The sequence below is a fragment of the Misgurnus anguillicaudatus genome, chromosome 22, assembly GCF_027580225.2.
Source record: "Misgurnus anguillicaudatus chromosome 22, ASM2758022v2, whole genome shotgun sequence".
Classification (NCBI taxonomy): domain Eukaryota; kingdom Metazoa; phylum Chordata; class Actinopteri; order Cypriniformes; family Cobitidae; genus Misgurnus; species Misgurnus anguillicaudatus.
Genome location: NC_073358.2, coordinates 42,854,825 through 42,877,807, shown reverse-complemented (window position 1 = coordinate 42,877,807; position 22,983 = coordinate 42,854,825). Strand labels below are relative to the sequence as shown.

The window sequence follows — 22,983 nt, the reverse complement described above, 5'->3', positions numbered from 1 at the left end:
AGCTATTTTGAGCCACATCGTGTTCAGCTTTTTTCACTTCCACATTTCGGGGGAGTTTTAGGTTATCACTAGGTGATGAGATATTTAATTATATTCTTTGTTTACTTCTTGTTGTTGTTTAATTTAACATGGTTAAAGGAATAGTTCACCCCAAAATAAAAAAAAACAAGCCCATATTTTACTCACCCTCAAGCCATCCTAGGTGTATATGACCTTCGTCTTTCAGCCAGAGTTATATTAAATAATATCCTGCTTCTTTTCAGCTTTATAATGGCATTGGATAGTGCCCCATTTTTAAAGCTCAAAAAATGTGCTTCCATCCATCAAAAACTAATCCATATAGTTATTAAGGAGCGGTTTCCTGGACAGGGATTAGCTTTAACCAGGACTAGGCCTTAGTTTCATTAGGAAATATAACTAGTTTTAACAAACACGCCTAACTTAAAACATTACTTGTGTGCATTTTGAGACAAAACAAAGGGTATTGTTGTACGATATGTCAGTGGAAGTTGCTTTCAGTCAAATGAGGCTTTTAGCGCGGCACGGTAGATGCATTTCCGCCTCATTCATGAGTCTAAGAATGGTGCTTTTTGTGCATTTTGTGTTTGACGTGAATTTGCGGCTGACGCCGAGCTAAAAATAATTGAACTTTGCAGATTTTCGTGCCGCATTAACCATTCAGGAGCCTGCTTGCTGCTGTGGTGGCAGCCCTGGCCAGGATCACTCATTTAACATGAAGGAATGCTTGATATTGTCCGTGAGCAGTCACCCGCAGCTATATGACACAAGTTTTTATTTCTACAGAGACAGCAATAAAAAGAACCTCGCTTGGAAGAGTGTCAGTGAGGACATTGGGCAACCTGGTAAGTTGTAAATACAAATTTCACTTTTGAGTCATGTGACGTTTATAGACCCGCAACATTCCCGCCGTTTTTTTAAACAATTTTTCCTCTATAGTAAGGTGACCAAATACACACCGGTAACTCTCTCAATGAATGCACAATCATCATCAGCCATCTTGCAAACAGGCAGCATAGCGCTTGCCCCTCCCACAAGAAGCGGATTTCGTAAAAACCACGTATGAAATTCTAGTCATTCGAGACATTCACGTGGAAATTTGCGTCATGGGAGGGGCTTCCGCGACTCCGCTGAGATTCCGCTCGCTTCCTGTAATCACATCACTACTACAGCAAGGTCCTGATTGGCTAATGCGGCGCGGAAATCCACCAAAGTTCAGATTTTTCAACTCGTTTCCCGTGGCAACCCTCAATACACGCGGAACGCCCCATCCGCGTTCCCATTTTTTGCAGCATTCCACCAGACCTCAACTCTCTCGTGTACACCCGTACATCCATTTTATAAAGTTTAAAATATAAATCTTTACTTACAAAAATGCATTAAGACATTTCTTAACCGTATGGATTAGATTTGATTAGGGCTGTCAAAAGATTAATCATGATTAATCGCTTACAAAATAAAAGTTTTGCATAATATATGTGTGTGCATTGTGTTTAATTATTATTATGTGTGATATATGTTTTGATTAGGGCTGTCAAAAGATTAATCATGATTAATCGCTTACAAAATAAAAGTTGGTTTTGCATAATATATGTGTGTGCATTGTGTTTAATTATTATTATGTGTGATATATATATATTAGGGATGCATATCAATTAATCGCGATTAATCTATAGCAGAATAAAAGTTTTTGTTTACATCATATATGTGTGTGTACTGTATATAATAACTTTGTATAGTTAAATGCACACACATGCATGTATATATTTAAGCAATGTTTACATGTGTATATACATTTGTATATTTATGTATAATTTATATTATATATAAATCTACATACTTAATATATAAATATATTTTTCTTAAAAATATACATTCATCATGTGTGTGTGTTTATATACACAGAATTATTAAACACAGTTCACACACATATATGATGTAAACAAAAACATTTATTCTGCTATAGATTAATCGCGATTAATTGATATGCATCCCTAATATATATGTATATATATATATATGTGCACATACAAAATAATTACATACAGTGCACGTACATATATTATGCAAAAACAAACTTATATTTTGTATGCAATTAATCGCGATTAATCTTTTGACAGCCCTAGTTTTGATGTATGAATGGATGCACTTTTGGAGCTTTAACAATGGGGCACTATCTAATGCAACACTCTAATGCCATTACAAAGCTGAAAAGAGCCATGACATTATTTAATATAATACGAATAACTTGACGGTGAGTAAAACATGAGCTAATTTTCATTTTAGGTTAAGTATGAAAGCTTTTATAAATATTTGGGATTTGGACACATTGTTTACTTAATGTGCACACTTTGTATATGTTTGTGTACATATGAATGACTATGTTTAGAAAGAAGTTGGAAAGAATTACACGTCTTTTGCATTTTCTGTTTATAAGATGATCTATAACAGATTCTACTTATATAAGGTTTGCCATGCATGCATGTGCAGATTGTATATTTGACTTTTTGTCAGCAGAATGGAAGTGAAACCTAATTTTCATGGTTTTCTGTTCGTGGTGGCCGATTTAGCAACATTTCAGGGGCTATATACAGTATATGGACACAATAAAATGTTATAGGCAGGGTTAGTCTTAGTTTACTGTATTAACGGTACTAACTGCATTTAACAACAATGAAGGCCGTGTGTCTTAGTTTAGACAGCTAAGTAAATGTGTGTGTGGCCTTGCGGTGAGCATAGAGAGACACGCGGCTGAAGGAATGAGGGAGAAAAAAAAGTCTCTTCCTTTTTTGGTGTGCAGGAAATCGATACTTTACTAGTAGTGGGTGAGAGACACACACACACAGAGAGAGAGAGAGAGAGAGGTGTGGTGAACCAAGCAGAAGTTTGAGAAAGTCTGTGTTCGCTACACAGGAAAGCCGAGCAAATTCGTAAAGATAAAGCGTCACAGGAGTAACCCGAGCTTGCCCGCCTCTCTTGCTTATCATGTATGTGCTTGCGCGTGTGAATGAGTCTACACTGGATTTCTGTGCTCTGTTTCCCATCAGCGCAAAGTGAGAGCAGATGGAAAGCTGAGGAGAGGCTGAAAGAAGGAGGAGACAAAGAGGAGGAGACGTAAGCTGGACTTTTTGTGGTCTCCGCTTGAAAAAGGAGTGTCTGGATTGCTTACTAGATCTACACACACTGCAGTGTCACCGAAGGACGCTTACGGTAAGAATCCCGAGGGTGCGATGCCGGAGGTCAGGGGTCAGGGAAACAACAGTACTGAAAAGCCCAGGAAGTGAGATTGCGCTTGTGAGGGTTTGTGTTCATACACGGCATGAGGGAGAGTTTTTGTTTTAGTTCCTTACACTGAGAAAGTTTTGGATATTTCGTATTTTGCTTGGACTTGACAACTTTATTGCACATCCAAAATCAAGCTGTTTTATTACCTGGTGAGAACTGGCTTTTTATTCATTACAGTACATATATACCACAGTTGTTTTTATTGTTCGAAACGTGTTTATGTACTTTTTTTTAATAATCACAATATGTACTCGAGCTGTCACTGGGACAGTACTTTTTTTTAAAGGGCCTAATATGTACCATTATATACGGATATGTATACAATTGGTACCAATATGTACCTCTGAGGTACTACATTGAATTTTTTAGGGTGCAATGGTGTACTTTTTAAAAGGGTACAGCCCTAGTGACAGCTGGGGTACATATTTTGACTAGGGGTGGGTTGACACCATTTTTTCCATACCAGTCCGATTTCGATACCTGAATTCTTAGTATCGGCCGATACCGATCCAATCCTAGTTTTTCTGCGTTTAATTCACCGCTACTCCAGTTTTTCGCATAAAGCTGTCGAATATATTAGGAAGACTTTGAAAATAGTGTATAAAAATGTTTATGGTGCTTTTATATAGCAGGACAATAGTAACACACAGTATCGGATTTGTCCGATACCCTATCCAGCAAAAAAGGTCCAGATCGGCCCGATCTCACACTGCAAAAAATACTTTCTTACTTAGTATTTTTTTCTTGTTTTCAGTAAAAATATCTTAAAATTCTTAAATTAAGATTACCTAGGAAAATAAGTCTAGTTTTTAGACCAAAAACTTTTTACTTTAAGTAAATGAGTGCTTAAAACAAGCAAAAAAATCTGCCAATGGAATAAGAATAAAATTCTTGAAATAAGTTTTCATTTTTTTCATTGGCAGATATTTTTGCTTGTTTTAAGCACAAATTCGCTTAAATTGTATATTTTTATCTAAAAACTAGACTTATTTTCCTAGGTCATTTTGCTCATCAAGAAAATAAAATAAATAATTTTTTTAGATATTTTTACTGAAAAATAATAAGTAAGAAAGTAATTTTTTTGCAGTGCAAGTATTGGATCGGTCCACCCTTAATTTTGACAATTTTTTCCGACAGTGAATTTTCCAAATCAACAGCTTTTGATCATTTTTCCTTTTTCTTATCTTAATGATCCAGCTGAATATTAAATTGGCAAACGTTTGTTACACTTAGTTTCACACATATTATTATTATGCTAGAGCAGAAGATAAGATAGTTGCTCTATTTTAAACCAGAGATTACATTTCTAAGTTTGTCTATGATGGGATGTTTATACATTATCTCTGACAGTTTTAAGTGGTTTGGCATTAGTTTAGTGTACAATAAATATTAGTGTAGTGTAGTTTGTTAAAAGAGAAACTACTCATCTTGATCTGAAGTTTGTTTTACATAACTCAATGAGGCATAAGACCATCACTTCTGTTTTTATTCACAAGAGATCATTTTGGTTAAATCTGCCTTCCTCAATGATTGGATATGTTTCTGATTGTATTAGTGGTGTTTGCTATAGCAAGTGTTACTATATTACATTTCTTTATACTGTACTTAAAATGTTACTGTTAAAATGCCATAGACTGGCATTAAAGGATGGGCCTAAATCATAACTGTAGGCATCAGGCTAGGTCTGCACAATTTATCTTTTTTTTTTTGTATCGACATCGCAATGCACAGATGTGCAATAGTCACATTGCAAAACATACAGGGGATTTTTTTCCCAAAGTTAAAGGTCATGTTCTTCCTGATTTCATTTTTTAAACTCTAGTTAGTATGTAATGTTGCTATAATAGCATAAATAATACCTGCAAAATGATAAAGCTCAAAGTTCAATGCCAGGTGATATATTTTCTTTAACAGAAATCCCCTTTCTAAGCCTACAGAGAACGGCCGGTTTGGACTACAGCTCTCTACTTCCCGATTAAATGGCGTGAATAAAACAGTTTTGACTTAACTCCGCCCACAGGAATACGTCAGTCACCAGCTCAGCTCAAACGGCTCTGCTAAGCTAAGCTGCTGTCGAATCACAACACACTAAACAAACTACACAATCAGAACTCGATACGTATTTCTGCAGACTTCATAGAACAAGGAAGACATCAGCCCGTTTTAAGGACAGTAAAAACAGTGCTACACAGATAAGTAAATTGTGAAACATAAACACATTATATTGCGCACTGTTAACACAATCAAAGCTTCAAAAACACAGAAAAAACGGGACCTTTAAACTATTTTGTATACCTTTGCTAGACTATATAAGAACAAGTTTCAAACGGCAGAGAGGAATCACAGACGTCTCTGTAAGAAATCGATGCGCTTTACAAGAAATGCAAGGCAGAAGTAAAAAAAGTCATCTGGTGAAGTCATCCAGTATTTCTACTATCGCAATATGTACCGCAAAGGAGCAAAGTCTCACAATGTAAATTTTCACCACAATTTTGTGTAGGCATAGATTAGGCTGGGTACACACCAGAAGATTTTTACATCTTATAAGATTGTCAAAATGTGATTGACACATAATGGCACACCACACACTATAGGAGCAAACGGTTAAATCTAGGATTTTTATCCTCATATTTGTGGTCTAAGACAGCCAGTGCCGCTGCTGGCCATTTTGGTGCCCTAAGCATAATTCCTTTATAATGCCCCCCACCCCAACCCTGAGAAAAAAAGTCTGTTTTTGCCAGTTTCATTTTTTATTAACAAACATATAACTTAAAATCAGAAAGTAAAATATTAACAGCTTTAGACAACACACACTACACATATGAAAGTGCAAACTTTTATAAAATAGCAAAATAGAAAAAAAATACCAAACTTAAATTATCAAAATAATCCAGACATGTTCATCCCAAGTACAATGTCACTTTAAATAAATTACATTAAATAAACATCAATAAATAAACAAGAATACTCAGTATTCTTAAATAAAACAAAGATTCAGAGAAGTAAGTGTCACAGTAATGTTTGCTTCATAATGACGTTTTATATTTATATATATTTAAGAGGAATTGTTAGCCTACCATGTGCACTGACTTCTAACGTTAACGTTTACTGAGAAAGTATTAACCACCGTCACGTCAAAATAAACCACAAAATAAACTAACGTTACTGCTCAATATCTAAAGAAACGTAGTAAAGAAAGAAACAGCAGCGTCAGTTATTTGTAAACTGCATATGCATAGGTAATGTTTTACAGTAAAATCTCAATTTAGCTTGCACTGAAGTTATAAATTATAACAACATAGTTTGCTAACATTAATGTCAGCACTGCAAGTTCGAGGCGCATTACGATTAGCAGCAGCTGCAGCCCATAATGCACATTTCCCTTATTTAGGATTTATTAAACATGATGGACTTACCTGCAAGTGATGCACGGGCATCATCCCGCAGTTTCTTCCTTTTTCTTTTTTCCAATACTGACTCCTGCTGTCTTTTCGGGGCCATTTCCAAAAGTTGCCTACTGACTGGCCGTTTCTCAATCCGAACGATGCAGCCTGCGCGAGGTCGCGTGTGCAGTCTGCATACGTCATCAAGCCTGGTTTATTTCAGTTAACTGAACATTACATTAGCAAGTCATGAGCATATTATAACAGTTTACGATTAACTGAGAATAATAGTCAAATTTATAATAGTTAATTTTACGAAATAAGAACGTTTTGATGACGTATGCAGCCTAGAAATGCGACCTCTGGAGGCTGCAGCCTTCGGATTGAGAAACGGCCTCTGTCAAACCTCGTCATGCGCCCGCGTGATCAACCGGCATGGACCATCAAAGGCTGGGGGGCATACTTTCTATACCAGAGTAATTAAATTATCTCGTTCACCCTTTTTTGTAACATACACATGGATAAAAAGTGCTTAATATTATTTATATAGGCTAATGAAATAATTTCACCATTATAATTTTTTTTTCATTAGGCTATTATTTTTGGTGCCCCCTCGGCATGTGGTGCCCTACGCACAGCGCGTGATGCGCGTTATGGGAGCGGCGGGGCTGAAGACAGCATACCACACACAAACAGATTTTTAACCAGAGTCTCGACTGTGAACACAGGAAATCCCACAAAATCTCGCGAGACTTCAGAATAAGCATGGCGGACGATATGCAGGACGACATTTCAATGATAGTGCTTGGAATAATTTTTACAAGACACGTTGTATAAACATTCGTGCTGTTGCCACAAATCAACAAGCAGATCCTCCATATCTGCTGTCCACATCAACTTCACTTTGGCCATTTCTCAATCCCAGGGCTGTAGCCTGCGGAGGTCGCATATGCAGGCTGCATACGTCATGAAACCTTGTTTATTTAAGTTAACTGAGCATTACATTCGCAAGTCATAAGTATATAACAACAATATACGATAAACTAGGAATAATAGTCAATTTTTTAAACTGTTAATATTCTGAAATAAGACAGTCTTGATGATGTTTATGCAGCCTGGAAGTGCGACCTACGTATTGAGAAGCGGCCTTTGTGCTGCGCCATGACTGCTTCCGTCTTCCCTCATGTAGCTTTCTGATAGGATATGGTTTTGTTTCACGTGATAATCTCAATAGCGTGCTCGCGCTTGTCCTTGGGATTCCCCACACACATCAGGATTTCTGATGGTAAATATTCAACATGTTGAATATTTACGATTCGCGATCGCGCGGCTCCGACGTTCTTCCGAGCAGGTTTGGACACTCTTAACACACCTCACACGAAGGGACAATCTGATAAAATAATCTGTAGAACCATCGCAATACTCGGGACATAGCTAGGATTGTCGGAAGGGGGAAATCGGCCCAAAATCAGCCCAATTATCTTTTGGTGTGTACCCAGCCTTAGGTTGTCACAGAGAGTTCACAAAAGGTCATGGAGATTTACAGTATAGATATAATAGATTTTTTTCTTCTGGCCAATTATAAAAGTACTCAGATCACCAACACCCTAGCAACTAAAATGCAGTGCACTAAAATCGCATTGTGACAACATGTTTTTATATGGGAAGGCCAGGAGGTTTTTAATTTGCCTATAAGTTAGGCGTTTTGTGGAAATCTGTGGAATTAAATCGTTTAAACTACACACGTTAAGGTTAATACACCTAGTTTAGTAAAAGCATCAATTGGAGAACTTTTTTCATAAACTGTTAAAGTTCCTCTTTCAGAAATACATATCGAGTTCTGATTGTGTAGCTTGTTTAGTGTGTTGTGATTCGATGGCAGCTTAGCTTGCCGTTAGCGTATCTTGCCGTTAGCTAAGCTAGCGACTAACGTATTCCTGTGGGTGGAGTTTAGTCAAAAAACTGTTCTACTGATGTCATTAAAGCAGGAAAAGAGGGCTGTAGTCCAAACCGGCCATTCGCTGTAGGCTTTAAAAGGTGAATTCTGTTAAAGGAAATATATCGCCTGGCAGTGAACCTTGAGCTTTATCATTTTACAGGTATTATTTATGCTATACATTACACACTAACTAGGGTTTAGAAAATGGGATCAGAAAGAACGTGACCTTTAAACTATTTCTGTTTCTTTAACTTTTATTGTGAGTTTATCTAATGCTGAGAATGAAGAGTTAAAGTTTGGTAAAATCCATCTCTGTGTATTGTCTCTGTGACTGAAGCGTGACCCTGTGTCCCTCCGGTGGCCCGTATAACTTCATTGTCAAATGCAGCGAATAAATAATGCATTGACAACAAACAGCAGGCTCGGTCCGATCAGATATAATTATCTGTCTGACAGCTTGTTATTGTTAAAGGATAAAAAATTAAAAGGTCATTAGAAATGACATGCTTTTATCTGGTAAAGTGAGAAGCCAACGCTCTACCTGAGCGCCGTTGTAAAGATGAGTTGAATTATTCAGTTGTCATCTGTTCGGCTCTTATTTTCCATTTAGTTGTGATTTATCGATCGGATGCCTTTACTGGACTGTGTTGTTTGATGTATTTATAATCATTTAAAGCAGCTTGTGTACTTATGCATATTGTCCTCATTAAATGAATAACAAGGAAGTTTAATTATACTTATTAATCTCATGACTAAACAAACAAAGCAAACAGAAGTAACTCGGTTCCTTTAAAATCCTGTTTGTTGCATGCAAAGTATTTCAAATGTACTCCTATAGCACTTTTTTCACAGTTGTGCATCGTATGCATGTAAAATGCATGGTATTATTGCAAAATGTGCATTAGTGTTACCAACTGGAGATGTTATGTTATGTTTATTACGTAACAGGCATGTGTATTTTGTTCTTAAGATATAGCATATCGATTAGCAATACTGATTGTAGAAATAGTAGGATTGTAATCGGAATGTTAATAACATAGTGCTATTAAGCAAATATGCAAATCACATTTTTCATAAGGTGGAAATTGGTTATACTTACTGTACACTCTTTGGGTTTAATTTAACCTATGTTTCAACTCAAAATGCTGCGGTGTTTTAACTCATTATTGGGTCAAATGTAAGCTTTTTCTGGGTTAATTTAGCCCAGCAGCTGTGCTATTTAAATTTTTACAGTGTGAGAATAATTTAAAAGTCATAAAACAAACAAGCAATGCAAAATGAAAGCATAGTGGGAGTTTTCAGCTATTACTTTACTCATTTTTGCTTTATGAATTATTAAACAGATGGGAAATAATCTCACCACCTACATTTTCCTATACATTACGCTCCAAAATGGGTTTTTTTCCACCCAGCGTTGGGTCAATGGACAAACCCAACCTGTCGGGTTGTAAGTGAACCTATGCTGGGTTGTTTGAACTCAAAATGCTGGGTTGTTTGAACCCATTGTTGAGTCAAATATAAATATTTATGGGTTAATGTAACCCACTGGCTGGGTTCGTCCCTTTTTTAACCCAAAGCTACACTGTAAAAATCTGTTGTTACACTTAAAGGGACACTCCACTTTTTTGAAAATATGCTCATATTCCAGCTCCCCTAGAATTAAACATTTGATTTTTACCATTTTGGAATCCATTCACCTGATCTCCGGGGGGTCTGGCGCTACCACTTTTAGCATAGCTTAGCAGAATACATTGAATCTGATCAGACCATTAGCATCGTGCTCAAAAAGAGTTTCGATTTTTTTTTTATTGACTCTTCTGTAGATACATCGTGTACTAAGAAGGACGGAAAATTAAAAGTTGTGATTTTCTAGGCCGAATGAGAGTATAGTTCCTAGCCATATCGGCCTAGAAAATCACAACTTTTAATTTTCCGTAAAATTTTCAGTACACGATGTAACTACAGAAGATTCAAGTTTTAAATAGGAAAAATATCGAAACTTTTTGGTTATTTTTGAGTGCGATGATAATGGTCTAATCAGATTAAATGGATTATGCTAAACTATGCTAAAAGTGGTACCACCAGACCCAGAGATCGCCTGAATGAATTCCAAAACGGTAAAAATCTAATGTTTAATGCTAAAATGAGCTGGAAATTAGCATATTTACTAAAAAGTGGAGTGTCCCTTTAAATTTTTAAGTTTAAACTGCATTGACAAGTCATTTCACATTTCTTGATTAGTGAGGAGTTGGTATAAATTTAAAAAAATAAAGTTGAATGGTCTTTTACAACTTTATTGTTAATTCAAGTTGTTTAAACTTAAACGTTAAAGTGCAAAACAATCTAAGTTTTATCAATGAAAAAATTACAATTTACAATTACAAAGTTTAATCAATGGGAAAATACAATTACAATTGATTTGATCTTGACTAGTAAGGAGTTGCTTTAAATGATTAAAATAAAGTCAAAATAACTTAAGCTAATTTAACTAAATTGTTTATATATAAATGATAAAAATAAAGTTAAAATAACTTAGGCTCATTCAACTTTATTTTTTTAAATATAAATTATAAAAATAAAGTTAAAGTAACTTAAGCTAATTCAACTTTAAGTCTTCACTAGTCAAGAACAACATGATCTCACAAAGTTCCGTGGGATAGTCACGGAATTTTGTGCTCATTTTTCCGTGGCATTCTCACGGATCTCCTGCTACGGACTGTCTTTTTCCGTGGCATTCTCACGGATTGGTTACTCAACTGCTTTTTCCTATTTTCAAACGATTTTCGCTTCGGTTTAGGGTTAGATTTGGTGTTTGCGTTAGTATGTCACTTAAACTATTGGTTTATACTATTTTTTCTGATTTATTCTTTTATATTTTCTAAACTTTAAACAATTGTCGCCTGGCGTTGGGGTTAGAGTTGGGTTTGGGTAGGGATGTCATTTCATGTAAATCTAACCCTAAACCGAAGCAAAAATGGTAAGAAAATAGGACAAAACAGTTGAGTAACCAATCCGTGAGAATGCCACGGAAAAAGACAGTCCGTAGCAGGGCCACGGAAAAATGCGGAGATCCGTGAGAATGCCACGGAAATTCGTGAGATCAGGTTGTCAAGAAAGTTGAAATTAATTTTAAGCTTAAAAAATTAAGTGCAACAAGAATTTTTTTGCAGTGTAGGTTAAAATTATTATAAAATTACAGTTTGGTCAACTATTTTAATTTTGTCATCCTGAATTACATTAGTTTTGATTGGTTGTCAACTTCAGTCATAGACCTGGCATGAATACACTTTCAACACCCAGAACTGCCAAGCATATCTGGTTGGGACATGTTTCTTTGCGTAAGCCTTTTTTGCAAGTTGAAGTCACATGCGTGTCACATCTATAGGGCTGAAGTTTCAGTATATCTCAAAGCTTGAACACAGGTTCACACTCCAAACCAAATATCATAGAGCGCCAGAGCTGCCTAGCGCACTCTTCCCATGATGCCCATCTCTCAGTCAGCATGTTTCCTCCACACCCTGAATAAAGCCGAGGCGATGATGAAATCACACCGCAACAGTGACACACGTCTTTACTGGGATGAAGCTTTCGTCTATTAATCTACAACTAGACGATCTGGAGGCGTTTCCTGAATTTCCCAGTGCATTAGTTTCAGGGCAAATGTTTCATGTTTGTTTGTGTTTGCCTCTAAAGCCTCTGTTAAAGATGACAATGATTCACTAACGGTTTAATCTGTTAACTATACAGGGAATGTTGTCTCTCTAAGCCCGAGTTGTCTTCGTGTCTGCAGCGGGTCTTTTTGAGGATATGTTTGGGATGGTTTACATGTCTGAGGGACACCTTAATAAACAGATAAAACTACATCCTGGGCTGTAAGCTCCATGATTGCAGCTTCCCTGAAGAGCATTCAGCGTTCACTTTGCCAAATTTGGAAAAGCATCTTGTGAGTCTTATCTTTCTAGGTTATACTTTATTTCTGAATGTAGATTAAATGTTCAGCAAGCATCAATAGGCATTTCCGGCTGTAGGCAAGTACTGCATTTTTGAAGAATCCTTCTGCGAGTCTAAGCATGTTTTTGGCTGTCCACCTGAGGCGCATGCAGAAAGCTGCAAGTATTCAAGACTCCAAACAGATTCATTGGTGTTTTAGATATACATCACGGATTGAAGTCACGTTTGAATACTGTTTAATATACAAATGCTTGCTGTGTGTGGCGTACTATATTTGTTGTTGTAGTGTTTTGTAGTTTTTGCCGCTTTTATCTCACAGTTTTCCCACAATAAGTCTTCAGTACAAGCGTTCACTTGTTTTCGCAAGCACTTCCTTCTATTGTATGAGCTGTCAGCGGGTAATCAGATTGTAGCGAATCAAAATGTTTTTCTCATTTCTCTTGTAATTTACCAGGCTTAGTCTGAGTTTATATGATGAACCGTTTATTCTGGAGCTGTACTGTTACTTTTTCATATACTATATGTGGTCGTGGGAGGAAGTCTTCAGTGGATTTCTAAAGAAGCCTTTGATCAATCCACACGCCTACTTTCAAAACCACCAGATTGTATTGATTATTTTCAAATAATTATTTCTTAAACTGTTCATTAAAGGGTACCTATTATGCAAAATCCACTTTTACAAAGTGTTTGGACATTAATGTGTGTTGGCAGTGTGTGAATCCATCCAAATCTCATTTTTATTAATTCTCATTAAACCAAAGCAGTCTCATTAGACATGCCGTTTTAACTCTCTTATCAATGTGATGTCACACTGATGATATTGCATGTTTACCATATTGCGCAAAGCATAATATCACGGTACTCACATTGAACAATATTTTCTTACGCCCCTATTTATTAATAGTAATTAACGTCATACATCTTAAAATAGTGCTGGGTTGTTTCAACCCATCGTTGGGTAAAATCATAGACTGTAAAAAAGATGGACGTAGTGTCCGTTACGTCACCCATAGGTTACTGAAAATCGTTTTTGAAGTTTAAAGTAGGCGGTACCTGCTGTCGCCATCTTGGCTGCGCGTCACTGCGCATCATTCGGTCGCGGATATCCAAAAATGGACAAAGACGCTGAAACCATGCCCCCATGGCTCGACTCTAGTGACAGTTCAACCATCACTCAAGTGGCCACGCCCTTAATTATGCAGAACTTTAAGGCTTAAAGGAACAATATGTAAGAAATTTATATCAATTAATCATAAAATGGCCCTGATATGTCACTAGACATTAAGAAATCATTTTCATTTCAAATACTTGTATCACTGACAACAGTGGTCTGGCCAGGATATTGTCATTTAAAAAGTGGAGTTGCAGCCCTCAACTGATGTTTATGTTGTCATGTTGTGTATTGGGCACCAGTTGTCTGATTGCAGTACCAGTTTTAGCCACAAGTTTTGTGATTGCAGTACCAGTTTTGGCCACAATCCTACATACTGTTCCTTTAATATAATTTAAACAGAGTTACAAAAAATTCACCCCCTCACAGTTGTCACGAAGGGCAAAATTAGCTATACAGACCAAAAAAAATTTTTTGTACCAGGCTGTAAACACATTATTTTCTACTGTAAAGTTGGGCATTTTTAGATGGGACTTGACTCCCTTTTAAAGCCTGCCTCTAGCTGCCAGTTGATGAATTGCAGTTTAAATGACTTCCGTATTGGCTTTATCAGAGAGATCGGAAGGTTGCCTCTCGGGTAAAATATGGAAAAAACCCAACTGATTAACAATATGAAAACAATATGATTAAATTATCATATGCTAGGTTTTTAACCCACATTGCTGGCTTGTTTCAGTACATGTTTGAGTCAAATATGGACTTTTTTAGGTTAATTTAACCCAACAGCATTTTTTACAGTGTACACTATCAGATAAAATGCTCAAAAGAATAGTGTCTAGCTGTCACTGGGGCGGTGCCCCTTTAAAAAGTACACTTTTTCACATCAGAGTTACATATTGGTAGCAAGGAGTGCATATTAGTAACGGTACCAAATGTGCACATATCTATACCTATGTGGTAAATATTTAGTCTTCCTTAAAGGGTGCTGCCCCAGTGACAGCCAGGGATCATTTTATTATCATTTTTTCCAGACAGTGTAACGTCTTTTATAACACAGCCTTTTAACTAACCCTATCCTGTCAATGGTCTATTTCCGCGCCCTCATTTATCTGTGTTATTACACATTTACAGTCATAGAAAGTTTTAAAAATACTCCCCAGAGCACTGAATCACAGATTATCTGAAGTGCTGTGTGAATGAAACGGCGACTGACTGGAGTGCGTCAGCTATCCTGCGACTCCACCAAGCTCAGACGTTGTTGCCTTCTCATCTCGAAACCCTATCAAAGATGCCGCATTTCACTTTTTGCAAACGCACGCCTACTTATGTGGGAAAGGCAAAAACAAGTTATTTGGCTCTGTGTCAATGGAAATGATATAAAGCAGGAGTCACACAATAGTTTCTCTGAATCTCTTGCGCACACACACGCCAGCCATTTCACTTGTAGACTGCAGACAGCATTTGTAAAAGTACCTGGCATTGTTTTTCCTCCGGAGATAGGAAGGTCGGAGGATTAAGAAGTTAAAGGATCTGAGGAGAAAAATTTTGTATAGATGGGACATAAGAATAAAATCAGCTTTATTGCCAAGTGTTCTTGCACACACAAGGGATGTTCTTTGGTTATAAGCTTCTAGTACACACAGCCAATGACAAGACAATAAAGTGAAAGAAAAATGTACAGAAATGGGAATAAGTTCTACATATTAGGACCTTAATATAAGGGTACTGCCCTAGTGACAGCTTGGGTCCTTTTTTAACTTTTTTGTTTAAATCTAGGCCTAAATTATTATATATGACTCTGAAAACCCTAAACAAACATGGATTTTTTTTGTGATTTACTGTTTTCTTTGTAAAATCATCCTACATAAGAACATTCTGTGAAAATAATATATTCTTGATATCTTTAATATTGAGTTATAATAATATAATAAGATTATTAAGATCAATGCAAGGCTCAACATAAAGGACTGTTCGATGGCCCGGGGCCAGCATGAGAGATGCTCCGGACAGTAAACAGTATTGTCACTGGCTCAAATAATTTAACTCTTGGAAGCAGACATTTACTTGGGTAAAACATGGCAAAAGAAATTATGTGATGATTTGCACAGTTTGCTATTAGTTTCCAGGTAAAGCAGACAAGTCAGAAACCTGAAATGAGCGACTACCGTAAACAAAACCTCGAACCTTGAAGCTCATAGCATGGTGTCTAAAATGTTTGCTAGTAACCCTTCATCTGTCCACTGAACTTATCAACACAGCATATTAATAACACTGTTTTATTTATATTGCTTTATTGTCTTCCTTACAACATGATTCCTTTGATATGAGTTCTCCATTTCTGTGCACAGTTAATCCTGATACCTAAAACTATTGACCCTGATGAGAGTATTGTAAAATTTCAAAATTAGAGTTTAAATTAAAAATTTCCATTTGTCTTAACTAATGATGGATAAAATGTATATGTATACAATTACATTTGACTTAATTCACACTGTCACACTGAATTCACACTTTTACATTGAAATCCGGGCCAGTTTAAAAAAAAATTTGCGTTGAGCTCTGCAATGTGAAATGTAGATGCTTCAAATCTCATAATTAGATTATGAAACTTAAGTCTGGATTTCACAGACAGGGTCACATATTTACTCAAACGTCTAGAATTGTATACAGTTTCATTATCCTGATGCAATGTAAAAAAACAACATTCAAATTTTATTGTTTATCAGAATCAACACAAAATCTGTACTACAAGTGTTCAGCTGTCGACAGTTGGATGATTATACAGTAAAAGGACAAAAAAGCAACACAACATAGAGTAACACTTTACTTGAAGGGGTGTTCATAAGACTGACATGACACCTTCATAATCATGACATGACACGTGCCATGAACATGAAAGAGATTTTATGCACATTTATGACAACTGCCATTAGGTGTCATTTGTTTAATTATGTCATTTTTAATGCAAAGACGACATTGTTTGAGATGTCTTTGTTAACCAATGCATCTTAACTTGTCATGACAACATAACTGACCACTTTTTACCAGTGATACAAATTGAATTTGTCATTATAATGTCATTAAGTGTTAAAGGCGGAGTGCACAATGTTTGAAAGCCAATGTTGATATTTGAAATCACCTAAACAAACACGCCCCTACCCCAATAGAATCTTCTTTTAAAAGACTCGCCCCACACATACGCAACCCGGCAAGGATGTCGGTTAGTAGACACGCTCCTTACTGCTGATTGGCTATAAGTTTGTTTTGGTAGTCGGCCCGTCTCCTTTTCCAAAGCGTTTTTCAAACATTGTGCACTCCGCCTTTAATACTCTGTCAATTAGTTTTATAGCAGCGTCATGAATATTTTTCTTGACCTCAACTACAGTGGTACAAATATAATGTGTCATTAAAATGTCATTAAGTGTTAATACTCTGTCAAATAGTTTTATAACAGCGTCATGAATATTTTTCTTGACCTCAACTACAGTGGTACAAATATAATTTGTCATTAAAATGTCATTAAGTGTTAATACTCTGTCAAATAGTTTTATAACAGCATCATGAATATTTTTCTTGACCTCAACTACAGTGATACAAATATAATTTGTCATTTAAATGTAATTAAGTGTTAATACTCTCTTAAATAGTTTTATAACAGCGTCATGAATATTTTTCTTGACCTCAACTACATTGGTACAAATATAATTTGTCATTAAAATATCATTAAGTGTTAATACTCTGTCAAATAGTCTTATAACAGCGTCATGAATATTTTTCTTGACCTCAACTACAGTGGTGCAAAGATAATTTGTCATTAAAATATCATTAAGTATTATTACTCAGTCATATAGTTTTATAACACCGTCATGAATATTTTTCTTGACCTCAACTACAGTGGTGCAAATATAATTTGTCATTAAAATGTCATTAAGTGTTAATACTCAGTCATATAGTTTTATAACAGCGTCATGAATATTCTTCAGTTCATAATGTTTTTTAAGTTTTCTCGATGTGTTTAACAAATAAAATAGTTCATTCAATAATAATAATAAATAAAATTGATAAAATTATATTTTATTGCATTTGGAGACCAAATCACCTAAAATTAAAATAAAAACAGTACAACAATGGGTTAAGCCATGCACCATTGGGTCCATATCACTGGAAAACAGCTAATCACATTAAATTATTTAAGTAAATGTTTTGTTAGTTTTTTCTTCTATGTCAGAAAATTTTTGAACCCTCTGTGTGAGGAAGAACAAGTTCTGTTAGTTGTCAGTTTTTTATGTATTGTGCACATACAAAGTTAAGTATAATCTTTTGACGTGTCTGTTGCATTTTGTTAAGGTATTTTAAATTATTTTACATAGTATTAACACTTAATGGCATTTAAAGGACAGTTTAATGTAATGTTAACCCATAAAGCTAGGTAGTTTCTTAAGTTTGATAATTATTCTGCTATATCATGTTTATGATGTTGATGAAGTTGTATTGGTTTATGTCAAGTTGTCATAACAAAGACATCTCAAACTATGTCATATTTGCATTAAAAATGACATAATTGAACAAATGACACTTAATGACAGTTGTCACAAATGTGCATAAAATCTTCTTCATGTTCATGACACGTGTCATGTCATCATTATGAAGATGTCATGTCAGTCTTATCAACACCCCTTCAAGTAAAGTGTTAACCAACAGTGTAAAATTAAAAATGGACTGGCTATTAGAAAGCAAAGCACATACAGTAAAACAGTGTACTATGTAAAGTGAACATTTTTGTGTATTTAAAAAGGGTGATGAGACATTTCTGTCATCCTTGTCATTTTATCTCTTCAAGCATTGTGCGTTCTTATGTATGTTTAATGTTTGTAAAATGTTTTTTGTATTACTCTGAGGTTACAGGTTGGCCATGATATGGTAAAGATGTAAAAACTTCCTCTTTTAACATTCTTGTTTACAAGAATGCACTTCAATACATTTGCATATGCGGTTTCTGTATAAATGTCTGTGGTTAGTTTTTAAGAATTATACCCCCAGACCCCCCTCCATATGTGTTTCTGTGGTACATGTGTATATAGTCCTGCGATTGTTTTTCCCAACCGCAACCTCTGTCTTATCCGGTGACCTCTTTTTATTTTCTTTTAATTTAGCCTTTTTTCAAACCTGAGCCATTGATACACTGTCAGAAAAATGGTCAGAAAATGGTCACTGCCTCTAAAAAGCTCATAATATGTACCATTTAGATGTTAAAATGTATACATTTGGTACCAATATTTACCTTTAAGGTACTAATATGCACTCTTTGATACCTCCAAGGCAATCAAATGAACTCTTTAGGTGAAAAGGTGTACTTTTTAAAAGGGTAGCACATCAGTTACGGCTACATGTAGGGACCAGACAGTGTAGTGCAGTGCCATTATCATAAAGTTTTCTTTCCGAGTGAAATATTCCTTGAAATTTTCCAATTAAACTTAAGTAGGAAATGTAAACCGATTTGTAACCGCTTAAGTATTTACACTCATTTTTTTTAATGACTTTGTTTTTCCAGTTATGTGAACACATCAGCCGAGCTGAGGCTGCAGTGGAAAACGTTTTTCCAGCGGTGCCGCTAGCATTTGTCTCACGCATGCTCCTATTGCATCATGTCCTTTAAAACACACATTCTTAAACACAAACATATGGTTACTATAATTAACTTCTGTGATGATGTCATACTGGAATTCGGTCCAATGGGCGTTCATAAGTGCGGTTTCCTGAACCCTGAGTTTTTGTGTATCTGTCTAAGTGTGTATTGTGTCATGTTATTGTTTGCATAAAAGGTGTGGTGCATTATTCATATATCATTGCTGCATATTGCTTAATTTTTCAGTTATTTAATTGGTTCATTCTTGGGTCATCTTGAGATATGGGTAATCATGATGTATAAAGTGATTTGTGAGTTCTCTATTTTTTCTTTTCAGAGAAATGATGAGCAATCTTTAAGAGGGAAATAAGGAAGCCATGTCCTTCTTTGGCTTAGACTGTACCCGGAGGAAAGAAAAAGGTAAATTCACTGCACAGCTATGTGTTGGGCCAATGTTTCACACCACTAAAACTTGTCAAACCGCAAACACAGATGTCACCCAAGCATTTTTGCACTCTCAGAGAAAAGGTATGTACGCTGTCGCTGTAGCAGTGCTCTTGCAAAAAGCACACATTTGCATATTAGTACCTCAAAGGTTTATATTTGTATCAATTCAATTCAATTTTATTTATATAGCGCTTTTCACAATTTGGTAATTGTATCAAAGCAGCTTTACATTAATAGCAGCAGTGAAAAGCACAGAAAATCAAATATATGTAAATGGTAAATATTAGGACCTTTTTAAAGGGTACTGCCTCAGTGACAGCTTTTGTGCATTGCATTTTTTTCTAAAAGTGTGCTGTCTTTGTTTAATGTAATTTTTAGCTTACATTTTAAAGCTTAGTCTTGATTTCACCGAAACTTACCCTAACCATGACCTAACCATTTCCTCTTAAAAGTGCATTGTATAAATTTTATGAGGATCTATTGACTGAAATGCAATATAATACATATAACTATATTTTTAGTGATGTATAAAGACCTTACACAATAAACTGTATTGTTTTTATTACCTTAGAATGAGCTGTTTTTATCTACGTATGCTGCTTGTCCCCTTATATGGAAGTCGCCGTTTGCGCCCCCATGTTTCTACAGTAGCCCTAAATAGACAAACTGTTCAATAGAGATTGTTTTTTTTGTCACTACGTTGTCTCAGAAGATGACATGTTTGTCCTGTGGCGACTACCGTAGGGAAGTTTTTGAAATATACATACATAGATACAGGTCTTTGAAAGTGCTTGAATCTATTTTATGCAAGAAGTTTTCTGGAAAAAAATCCATATTATTCCGAGTAGTGTAGAAAAAGATAAAAATTCTAGACTTTTTAAGCCCACGTGCTAAACTGTTCACTTTAAATGCTTATATCTTCTGTATGCCAATGTTGATTTATACCAAAATGCTTTTTTGCATAGTTGTGTTTGACACCTGAAAACGTCTCTGGTTATGTATGTAACTGTTGTTCCCTAAGAAGGGAATGAGGTGCTGCGTCTCGCTTGCCATACTTCCTGCGTCCCTGTAACGCTGTCTTTGGCAATATTTCAGATAGCGATATACTTCCTGGCTCCCGCATCACCCTGTCTTTGTTGTTAAGCCTCACCATTAGTTGAATTTGATACACACATTCAGACGCACTTACCCCTGGAGGCGTCTCCAAAGTGTCACCGCAGTGACGCAACGCGAGTTCCCTCAAAAGGGAACTGTAACAATATATCTCAACATTAAGGGCCCTATTTTAACGATCTAAGCGCATTGTCTAAAGCGCACAGCGCAACGTCTAAACGGGCGTGTCCGATGCCACTTTTGCTAATTTAACAATGGGAAAAATGGTTTGTGTGCCGAGCGCATGGTCTGTAAGGGTTGTTCCTATTGTAATGGGAGTATTTTGGGCGTAACGTGCAGTAAACCAATGAGAGTCACAGCTCTCATTCCCTTTAACAGCAAGTTGCGCTGGCGCTATGTCTAATCCCTATTTAGATGACAAACTTTGTAAACTGAAAAACTAAGCGGAGGAAGAAGATCCCCAGTTTAAGATTAATGTTAAATAATTGTGTTGTTTTTCACTTGTATTGAAATTGTTATTTTTTTTATTAAAACCTTTAAAACCCGTTTTCTTTTAGTCATGGAAGTAAAAAAGCAGGCTTGTAATTGCTTTAAATGTATGGATATCCAATATCATCACAAAATAATTTACAAGTATGTAAGAAAAGGTTTGTACTGTAAAAATACTTTATTTGTAACAAACAGGAGAAAAGATTTTACAAACGGCTCTCTGCGTGTTTCAGCACTTTGGACAGCGTTGTTTTTAGCAAAGAGTTTTTATAAGCATTACTTAAAAATGTTTCTCATCTCACCATATCCGCAAGTACAGAGTCATCATATAATAAATCCGTGAGGTAGCATTTAAAAAACCATTTAAAAACAGATGCATTTGTTTAAAGCAAAGCATTTATTTACTTACCAGGCTGCAGGTGAAGCAGCTCTTTACGCCTTCTAACGTCTCATAATTAGTCCTCATTTATGTCCAAGAAACTCAATAATAATCTTTTACATTCAATCCTTTAATCTTTCATATTTAAAAGCATTTTTGTGCTGCAGCACATTCATGTACTATGTGATAAGCAAACCTGCGTTGTCCTCCCGTTTATAGGCGCATATTACTAATGCGCTCTTTAAATAACATAAAACACATTGCGCCATTGACTTTAGACTTTAGACCAGGTTTTTGTTGGTCAATGGCGTAGTCTATTTTAGTTGCCTCAAAATAGCAACGCGCCAACAATGCGCCTGATCCCACCTCGTTTTCAGACCAGAACGCCCATGGGCGCAAAAGGGGGCGCAAATGCATTTGCTATTTAAACAACGCGGCGCTAAACGTGAAAATTAGGGTGGAAACTAGCGAAAGACACTTGCGTCGCGCATTGCGCTGCATTGCGCCGGGTGTAAGATAGAGCCCTAAAAGTTGCAACTTAAACTCAATTGTTAATATGTAAAACGTATCTTAAAAGCTGTTGTTTTGGCTCACATGTTGGGTGTTTTAACAAGCTCCACTTTATATTTGTTTCTAGAAGTGGAGAGGAAAATCAGAGCGAACGACAGAGAATATAACTTGTCTTTTAAGTATGCTGTGAGTATCATCCAAAGAGTATCTCTCAACCGTGACATTACATTACAACAGTGTTCAATAACCATTGCTTATGATCCATCTCTCTTTATTCCTAGACGAACTCTATCAAAACTTCCAAATACAACGTCTTCACCTTTCTGCCTCTCAACTTGTTTGAGCAGTTTCAGAGGATCGCCAACGCTTACTTTCTATTTCTGTTCATCCTGCAGGTGCGTAAAACCAGAGTTTAGTTAACAGGTTTAATATCTGAGAAGTGTTTAACCAGCAGTTTATGCCTTGAGATGCTATACCCAGACTATATTGGGTCTATAGTTAGTCGGTTTTTGCTTGCTGGGGACTGTCTGTGCCAGAGGAAGTGAAATTCCTCGGGAAGGTGATTTCCTCATTTTATATTTTTGGAGTCTTGCATTTGTACCGAGAACGTGACCAAAACATAACCCTGACTTCCTGTATCATCCAACGGCCTTACATGTGTTTCTCAATCCTTACACAATGATTAGTGTCTCATGACTACAGTAACTTAATAACATGAGTTACAAAGATACC

At 36.1% G+C, this 22,983-nt stretch overlaps 1 protein-coding gene across 2 annotated transcripts in view; it reads left to right on the top strand.

Moving 5' to 3' along the window:
- atp8b5a (ATPase phospholipid transporting 8B5a) overlaps window positions 1-22,983 on the top strand; it is a 51,593-nt gene that overhangs the window by 383 nt on the left and 28,227 nt on the right. The window contains exons 2-5 of one of the 2 annotated variants that reach the window (XM_055198636.2): window positions 3,066-3,228; window positions 19,651-19,733; window positions 22,379-22,437; window positions 22,533-22,646. In XM_055198636.2, the coding sequence (XP_055054611.2) occupies window positions 19,691-19,733; window positions 22,379-22,437; window positions 22,533-22,646 (216 nt within the window). In that variant the 5' untranslated portion in view covers window positions 3,066-3,228; window positions 19,651-19,690. Of the gene's footprint in view, window positions 1-3,065; window positions 3,229-3,295; window positions 3,453-19,650; window positions 19,734-22,378; window positions 22,438-22,532; window positions 22,647-22,983 lie in introns of those variants that run through there. The other variant, XM_073861016.1, reaches the window with a different exon arrangement.